The 10,534-nt window shown below is 32.9% G+C and overlaps 1 protein-coding gene across 1 annotated transcript; it reads left to right on the top strand.

Annotated features, from left to right (window-relative positions):
* The first annotated feature begins 5,516 nt into the window (after positions 1-5,516).
* Positions 5,517-7,473, top strand: LOC116023058 (increased DNA methylation 2-like). Its single transcript, XM_031264048.1, has 2 exons — positions 5,517-6,249; positions 7,211-7,473. Exons 1-2 carry the CDS (start codon positions 5,517-5,519, stop codon positions 7,471-7,473), a joined length of 996 nt encoding a protein of 331 aa, XP_031119908.1.
* The last annotated feature ends 3,061 nt before the right edge of the window (positions 7,474-10,534 follow it).

Below are 10,534 nucleotides of genomic sequence, written 5' to 3'. Positions count from 1 at the left end.
TATATATATATATATATATATATATATATATATATATATATATATATATACATACATACATATATATATACATACATATATATATATATACATACATATATATATATATATATATATATATATATATTCAAATGTGGTCGTGCCTTCCTATCCGGTCGGTGCGATTCGCACCACTTAATATTAGAAAATACATCACTCAATGTTAGAAAACGCACCACAATGAAAATACATAAAAACACCCAAAAAAAGCACACCACACACCTAAAATAATATAATGCACCATAACTAACTCCTCTACCCCTAATGGTGCATTTGGTAACATTGTGTGGTGTATATTTGCATACTTAGTGGTGCATTTTTTGGTGATGCGTACCTAATGATGCATATTTGTGTGGTGCATTTTTTAACATTGAGTGGTGTATATTTGTATACATAGTGGTGCGGACGCACTGACCGCACGCTAAGGGGCGGCCACACCTGATTATGACCCTAACATTAAAATACAAATTTTAAAATATATTTGCTCCGCAAATCAAACAATGGAATATAATTTTTTTCTTTTATTCATTGTATATTTTATTTTATATGGAATATAATTTTTATTTCTTCAAAATTCATTCCGTGAATCAATGTGTTGTTAATGAGTATAAGATATGATGATTGATCATTAAATATATTTTAAAAATCAACTAGATTAACAAAAAAAAATTGTATTTTAAAAATTTTTCAAGGTATATGGTTAAAATAACAAAATGGAAATAAATTAAATCTTTTCTACTGAAACACGAAATAAACTAAATCTATTTTCCCTGTAAAAGGAAATACATTAAATCTCTTTTTAAATTTCCTGAATTTGGAAATAAATTAAATATTTTTTTTTCCTGAAGCACGAAATAAATTAAATCATTTTTTCCTAAAACAGGAAACAAATTAACTCTTTTTTTTAAAAATAGGAAATAAATTAACTCTAGTTACCATAAATTTACAAAAATAGATTGTTAGAATGAAAATAAATTCGGATGGCGTTTGATTTGGGACTTTTGTAACCTACTATGAGATTTTATACCGATTATATTATTTGCCTAATTTTGTTATATTTTATGGTTGGATTAAAATTCTTTAATAATTATAAAAGTATAAAACTCATTATATTTCTACTTCCCTACTTTTGATTATATTTAATTACACTATATATTTTTAGATTATAAAGTTACAAAACATAAAAATATTTTTATTATTTTCCCATATATAAATGTATAAATGTTTATTATATTTCACTTATGGCTTTATGCATGGAAAATCAATGAAATGTGCAATTGATTACTAACACTTGTAATAATGACGCATGGTTAATGGTGTAACTTTACATGAGGGCAATTCCATATACACAAGATACAATATAATATACAACATTTTACACATAATGTACAAACCTCTTAGCACAAAAAGATGGCCACAATTCCAACTTGCATTCACACTGCACATAAATTTTTTAAATTTAATATGTATTACGGAGTAATTACTATATTAAATGAAATGTCAACAAAAGAGTGGCATGATTCTCCATAAAGAAGTTAATACCCTGTATAGGCCACGACTATAGTGGTTTTACTTAATTTAGTCCTAAATGACTTTTTGTGCTCAATTTAATCATCGCCTTTGATGTTTTATGCAATTTAGTTCTTTGTTAAAAAATTTGTTAGTTAAATGTTAAAAAGAGGGCTCTGATGGTAATTTCTCATCCTTCATCTCATTTGGGATGATTCCTTCTTCTTCCCCTTATTAAGATCACGCAGAAATGCAAATCTGCATACCGAAATCAACTTCAACCCTAAATGAATAAATATTTAGGTACGTAGATTTACATTTATGAGTGGAACTTAATAAGGTGAAGAAAAAAGAACCATCCCAAATGGGATGAAGGATGAGAAATTACTATTATGACCATATTTCTAACCGTACAGTCTACTAATAGATTTTTTAACAAATGACTAAATTGTGTAAAACCATCATAGTCGATGACTAAATTGACCATAAAATCATTTAGGACTAAATTAAGTAAAACCACTATAGTCGAGGGCTATATTGGGTATTAACTCCTCCATAAAGTATTCATATGCATATTTCATGTATTTATTATTATTACCATACATATTTTTATATGATTTAATTACACTATATATTTTTAGATTATTAAATTACAAAACATAAAAACATTTTTATTATATTCCCATATAAAAATGTATAAATGTTTATTATATTTCAATTATGGCCTTATGGGAAATCAATGCAATGTGGAATTGATTATTAACCCTTGTAATAATGATGGTTAATGGTGTAATTTGACATGAAGGTAATTCCATATGCACAAGATACAATGTACAACATTTTACACATAATGTACAAACCACTTAGCACAAAAAGCAAGATGGCCACAATTCCAACTTGAATTGCATTCACACTGCACATAAAGTTTTTAGATTTAGTATATATTACGGAGTAATTACCATTAAAAGAAATGTCAATGAAAGAGTGACACGACTCTCCATAAAGTATTCATATGCGCTTATTCCATGTTTGCGTGTTACATTTCATGTTAAACTCACGACATACTCAATTACGAACTCTACTTCAATATTTATCAACCAACGCTCCCCTCTCTGACTCAGCGTTTAAGGCTATATGAGTAAAATATAATACGAAATATGTATTTATTATTATTACCATATATATTTTTCTATGATTTAATTACACTATATATTTTTAAATTATAAAATTACAAAACATAAAAATATTTTTATTATTTTCCCATATATGAATGTATAAATGTTTATTATATTTAAATTCTGGCCTTATGGGAAATCATCAATGCAATGTGCAATTGATTATTAACATTTGTAATAATGATGGTTAATGGTGCAACTTAACATGAGGGTAATTCCATATGCACAAGATACAATGTACAACATTTTACACATAATGTACAAACCTCCTAGCACTAAAAGATGGCCACAATTCTAACTTGCATTCACACTGCACACATAATTTTTTTAGATTTAGTATGTATTACGTAGTAATTACTATATTAAATGAAATGTCAACAAAATAGTTGCACCATTTTCCATAAAGTATTCATATGCTTATTATTCCCTATTTATTTGTCACACATTATATTAAACCCGTGACATATATTACCCCAATATTTATCAACAAAAACGCTCCCCTCGCTCTCTGTCTCTCAGGCCGGCCACTTGCAAAGAGAAAAGTTTATTGCCCAAAATTTCATTGCCCAAAATTTCATTGGTAAAATTTCTTTACTCATTCAATCTTTTTTCTCCCTCTCTTTTATTCCTCGCACGCATCAACTAACGACTTTGATCGAGCTTATTACTAGAGTTTTGGATTTAAATCGTCATTGTTCATTTCTCAAATTCACTGCTTTTTGGTGAGCTATGGCTTAATTTCAAACTTTTGGGAACGATTCCTGGTGCTATATATATGAGATAGAATGTATGTGGGGATTGATTATTAAGTGGAGTCATTGTGAAATGGAACTCCATTGTTGTTGAAATTTTTGTTTGTTTTGTTTTGTTGTTTGTTTTGGTTAATGCAGTGTAGTTACAACTGGTTTTTGCATTTCAATTGATTGTATCATAGTTGCTTGTTTATAAATTGGAATTAGACTTTTCAATTTGATTTGATATATGGTATTAAAACTGATATATAAATACCATACGTTATAACTTCGATTCTTAGAGGAGGCCAGGTCACAAGGTAAAATTTACTTAGTGCATATCACTGAGGAGTGATTGCGGGTTTTCATCCGTCACTCAAATAGAAAAAAAAAATCATTAAGGGTGTGTTTGGAAAGCAGGAAAATGACTTCTGGAAAATGTTTTCTGGAAAATGAGTCATTTTCCGGAAAACAGTTTCATTTCCAGTGTTTGGTTGCATTCTGGAAAACTGTCTTTGTGTGTTTGGTTCATTTTTTGGAAAATGAATTAAATTGTATAATATTACATTTTAAATTATTTTTTAAAAATATAAAATAATAATAATAATAATATATTAAATAATAATATTTCTTTTAAAAAGTAACATATGTGGCCATTTTGGCCAAAAAAATTGTTGAAGCCAAGTCCGGAAAATGACTTCCGGAAAAATGGCCTCATTTTCCTTGGTCAACGGAAATTGTTTTCCGTTGACTGCATTTTCCAAACACTGCCAAACACCAAAAGCCCGGAAAATGATTTCCAGAAATCATTTTCCGGGCTACCAAACACACCCAAAAGTGTTTTAAATTCTTCATTTTGCGGTTTGAACTAACTATGTGAGTCTGCCCTTAGGGTTTTTTGTTGTTTCTTTGTTGGGAAAATAACACTTTTCTCTCTGAATTATATATTTAGTGTTTTTTTCCCTAATATTTTTCTCTTCAATTATTTTAAAAGTGGCGATTTTTCTCTCATCGCTAAATAGGCTTTTGGATTGTTAAAAATAAGGATAAAATAGCTATTTCATTTATTTTTATTATCTAACAAATTATTGCTTATATGTGAAATAAGAATAAATGCGAAAAATAAAGAAACACAATTTACAAATATTATAATTATAATTTTAACCTAATGCTAGGAACAAAATTAAGATCGACTCAAACACAAAAACTCATTATTGCTAAATTTGTATTTAAGTCTTAATTATGTTTAGCATTAGTTTAAAATTATAATTATAATACTTTCAAATAGTGTATGTTCTCTTTTGTATTTATTCTAATTTCCCACATATAAGCAATAATTTTTCAGGAAATGAAAGTTACTTGAAATATCTATTTTATTCTCATTTTTAACAATAGTCCAAAAGCCAGGGAGAGAAATAATTACCATTTTAAAAATAATGTAAGACTGAGGACAAATGTAAATAAATGAATAATTCAAAGGAAAAAAAAAAAAACACTGTATGCCTATAGTTCGGGTGGTTGGGAATGTATGTCATTTTCCCTTCTTTGTATAGTAATTGGGATATATATATACACTTGGTATTCAAACTTGTTGGTGTATTATATTACAATTGTTTCTATTTTTGTTGGGATCTTTGCCATGCCTGGTCTGCCCTTGTGGGTTGTGGCATCAAAATTCAAAATATTGCCACTTTAATTAATTTGTATTTTGTTGGGTTGAGACTACTGAAGAGTCAAGCCCAACAATGGGTACCTAGGTTTTTTCTTGTTAGGCCACGAGGTGTCTGAGCATGTCTTAACTGTAGGAGACACTTGAAGCCTGCACCATACTAATCTCCGTTTGTATCAGCCTAGCCCGATTAAGGAACAAAGTGCTGGCCTGGTTAGATTGATTTTTCCATCTTAAAAGACAATAATGCACGGCTACTACTCAAGCCAACCAAGCTGGTTATATATATATCATACATTTTGATATAATAGGAAACACTTAATCCTAATATATATATATATATATATATATATATATATATATATATATATATATATGTGGTTGGTGTCAGATATGGAGAATGCCGGCGGCGCCGCATCTTCTTCCGGCAAAACCGTGGTGGTAGCAACAGATGATCAGATGTTTGTTTTGCACATGATCATGGGCATCTACTTGGGACCTCATCTCAAGGATGAAAACAAGTCCGCTCTGAGAAGGATAGCAGAAGGCATTCAACATTATTCCCCTCATCAACTTGCTGGCACATGCTTCAGGACTGCCGATATAGAGAGACTCTATTACTACGTGCTTAGAAACACACAAAACCAGTCCGTAATTCTCCCCCTCCCTCTATTTTACCAGTCCTTCAATGCTGAAAATCTATTCCCCCCTCACTTGCACCCCCTACGCCTACACAATAACGGGTATCACGTCGTTGAAAACATTGCCTTCATCAATGACCCTAATGTGGAGGACTTCATTACCCCTTCGTTCTTGGAAAAGTTCAAGAGGCTTACGGGGATAAAACGTTTGGTGTTGGATAACAATGGGTACTGGGCAAGCCCCATTCCGATTGGGGAGGATAATGATGATGAGGAGTTAGAGAAGAAGGCTATGATTGTCCTTCCAACTCCCCCTTCTAAGGAGGAGTGGAGAGACATTGTGTCTTCAACCAAAGGAGGGTACTCTATAAGTGGAAGTGCGGCAAATGGGCAAATGGGACCGGTTTTAGGACTGGTAGATATTGGGGAATCTGAGGACTCTTACTTATTCCACGTGTCGCTTCCCGGAGTTAAAAGAGATGAAAGTAAGTGCCTACTGAATTTAATCTGCATGCATGCATGCATAATGTGTCTATTATATTAGACCCTCTACTATTCATTGGTTATTTTCTTTAGTAATTTTTTATTATTTTTAAATTTAATTTTTTGTGTTTAATAGTACTTTTAATGTAGTTTCTAAATATATAAATTTTATATATTAATGTTAAACTTAATATTATGAAAAATTGGATTAAAAATAACTTCAGTCAAGGCTCGTTAAACAAACCAGACAACCAAAATGGGATGGATGTAGTATTCCCTTTCATCTTTCCTATTTTAGTTTACTATACATTTGTCAAATCAACTCTTTGTTATTGAGTCACTCTTCTCCCCTGATCAGTCTCTTTGTTTCTTTGCAATTATTGTGTGACTCTTCTCCCCTATCAGTGAGACGGGTGGATCAGATCAATATGGAAATTAAATGTAATACTTGTATTAGAAAATGTAATACTAATCATAAATAAATTATTATATTTTTTTTATCAAAAGTATTACACTTTTATTTATAAATAACAAACATTTTATTCGTCAGTATAAGTATTACATTTTTATCTTGACTCGACCCGTCTCACGGATCAAACAAGTTTTTGCCTATTTAACTTTGTATTTTTAAATTTAATTTTTTTTGCATTCATTAATACTTTTAATGTAGTTTTTAAATATATAAATTTTATATACTAATTAATACTAAACTTAACATTATAAAAAAATTGAATTAAAAATAATTTCAGGATTAACCAAGTCAGACACGTAACATAATATAAAATAGAAGGGAGGGGTACTTGTATTGCATGCATGATTAAGGGGAATAGCATGTTGTTCTATTCCTGGCCTATTTTATATCAGACCTTATGGAATAACATTCTTATGCCCTTGAAATTCAACATGTTGTAGGTGTTATTTACATCTAATTCTTGCATTTATTTCAAACGTGCTGTACTGCAGGTGAATTTGAGTGTGCAGTTGAGGACGATGGGACCGTAACCATCAACGGAGTGACAACCCATGGTGAAAAAATTGTTCACAAAACTATTGAGAACCAACATCACATTTTTGAGATGCAATCTCAAAACATTTGCCCACCAGGCCATTTCTCAATCTCTTTCAAGCTTCCAGGTCCTGTGAATTCTGAAAAATTTCAAGGTAAGCTTGGTACCGATGCAATTCTTGAAGGACTTGTTGGGAAAGCGGAGCAAAAGGGACACTAATTAGCTAGCATATATGCACTTTATCTCAACTAGCATGGCTAGCTTTGATATTTAATTTCATGGATTTATCTTCATCAACCCTGATCTATTTTGTTCCGGATAGATACAAATATACAATGGTATTATGTTGTTTGCTTGTTGCGATTTATTAAGTTTTTTTTTTTTTTTTTTTAAGCATACTTATTACTGTCGTCCATTCGAAAAAGAAGGTTTGCATAACTTAATTCGGCAAATTATACTATGGACGACAGGACCAGGATCCAAAATAATAGATTATGTATTTACTATTAACAGATTATGTGTTTGTAAATAATTTTAAAGCACATAATATGTTAACTACGTGCACATAATATGTTAACTGCAACATATTATGTGCATGTAGTTAACAAATTATGTGTCTTCAATTTATGTACAAACACATAATTTTTTATAATTAGACATAATTTTTGGACCAAGTCCACAATGCAATGTAGATCATAATCCCTGGTATAACAATTTTTTGAATTTTAATCTTTATACCATGGACCAGGATTCATAGTGCATTGTGAATCCTGGGTGCATATATGTGTGTCTTATTTTGTGAGTTTTTGTATCTTGTGTTATGAAATTCTGTACCTTAAGAATATAAATTTTTTTTGTTTAAAAAAAAAAGGATATAAATTTTGTATCCAAAACAAATTAGTAATTGATGTGTCTTATGTTCTCTATGTTTTATGTTGTGAAATTTTGTGCCTATGAATACAAATTATGTGCCTAATTAGATTTGAAAAATAAGTAAATATATAATAGGTGTATGTGTCTTGTATTATGAAATTATGTATCTTACAAATACAAATTTTTGTACCTCGTCGTTTCGATCCAAATTCTATAATGCTGTGTGGACCCTAGTCCATGATATAAATTGCCTTTGAATTCAACTTGGGTTAGGGCTCTACATGCAATGTCATGTTGAATTTGGCGTATTTGACTAACATGCATATGCTGTAGAGAAGTGAAGAAGTGATGATTTTACATTACACCATGAAAGTATTTATACTACAAAGGTGAAGCTAACAACCTACTAAACTCAAGGTAACCACAACAACAAATAGGAAACAGACTAACAAACTACACACAAGCCATCACTATATATTATCTGTTATCATGCCCCCGCAAGATGGACAGCCGTTCGGCGAGACCAATCTTGGACAATAAAAGCTGAAATCGTTGGCGAGGAAGAGGTTTCGTAAGAGCATCAGCCAGCTGATCATCACTTGCAATATTAGAGATACGAAGTGTACCAGCCTGAACACGCTCTCGAATAAAATGGAAGTCAAGAGCAACATGCTTCATACGAGAGTGAAAAACTGGGTTTGCACACAGACTGGTTGTGCCAAAATTATCACAATAAATAACTAGTTTCTCGGGGAGATAAAATCCAAGCTCACCCAGGAGAGAAGAAATCCAAGCAAGCTCTGCAGCAGTACTAGCAACAGCGTGATATTCAGCCTCCGTAGAGGAGCGGGCAACAGTTCGTTGTTTCTTAAAACTCCACGAGATAGGATTACGGCCTAAGTAAACAATATAGGCTCCTGTAGAACGGTAATCATGCTTGTCGCTAGCCCAATCAGCATCAGAGTAAGCATGAAGTTGCACTGGAGAATCAGCAGAAAGGAAAATACCATGATCCAAGGTTCCGCACAGATACCGAAGCAACCGTTTCAGTGCTGCCCAATGATCTGTAGTTGGTGCTGCCAAAAATTGAGAAAGTTTATTAACAATAAATGCTACATCCGGTCTGGTTAATGACAGATACTGCAAACTTCCAACTAGTGCTCGAAACACAGACGGGTCTGAAAGAGTGTGACCGGTTGTGAGATGTAGTGGAGGAGAAACAGCCATAGGGGTGGCCACAGGTTTAGCACCCACCATCTCAGCACGACAGAGCAAGTCATAAATGTACTTCTTTTGGTTGAAAAATAGGCCGCGCGAGAAGGGAGACACTTCAACACCAAGAAAGAAGGAAAGGGAACCAAGATCCTTCAAAGAAAACCTGCGAGCCAAACAAGAAATAAAGGAACAAACAGATTTTTCATGTTTACCGGTTACAATTATATCATCCACGTACACAAGGACATAAACAGAGTCTGTGCGATGAGTGTAGTAAAATAATGAAGTATCTGCCTTCGAATTTTTAAAACCAACTTGTAGAAGGTAATTGCGGAGCTCAGTGTACCAAGCCCGGGGGGCTTGTTTGAGACCATATAGTGACTTCCGTAACCGACACACATGCTGAGGGAGTGTATGATCAACAAAACTAGGAGGTTGAGTCATGAACACATCTTCATTCAAAGTTCCATTCAAAAATGCGTTGTTAATGTCCAACTGATGAGTTACCCACCCATGAGAAACAGCTAGGCTTAAGACCAATCGAATAGTTGCTGGTTTAACAACTGGACTGAAGGTTTCAGTATAGTCAAGCCCCGACCGTTGATGAAAACCTTTGGCGACCAACCTAGCTTTGTACCGAGCAATGGACCCATCTGGATGATATTTCAGGCGGAAGACCCATTTAAAACCCACAAGATTGTGAGACGGATCAGGAGGGACAAGATCCCAAGTCTCATTACGGGCTAACGCCGCAACCTCATCTTTCATTGCTGCCAACCAATTTGGATCCTGCATAGCTTGCTTAACAGAAACAGGTTCAGTAGGAACAACTTGAGCTGATAATAAATTGAATTTTCGAACAGGTTTAAAGATGCCGTTTTTTGACCGAGTGATAATGACATGTGGGGCAGGAACTGGTACACACGCAGGCGGATTATGAAGAGGAGTAATAGGAAGTTGAGGTAACGGAGATGAAACTTGACTCGTTTGTGATGAACCAGAGGGAGAAGAGTGGGATGTAGAATTGGACAAAGATGGTGTTGGTGATATTTGATTATTTTGAGCAGGAGGTGAGGGGAACACCGGTGATAGAGGGGACATTATAGGAGAATTTGGAGGAAGATTATGGAGGGGTGTTGATGTAGTGTTTTGGTAATGTGGTGGCGCTGGTGAATGGGCAATAGAAGAGACG

The sequence above is a fragment of the Ipomoea triloba genome, chromosome 1, assembly GCF_003576645.1.
Source record: "Ipomoea triloba cultivar NCNSP0323 chromosome 1, ASM357664v1".
Taxonomy (NCBI): Eukaryota; Viridiplantae; Streptophyta; class Magnoliopsida; order Solanales; family Convolvulaceae; genus Ipomoea; species Ipomoea triloba.
The sequence above is the reverse complement of the archived record's forward strand: the minus strand, read 5'-3'. Positions and strand labels throughout refer to the sequence as shown.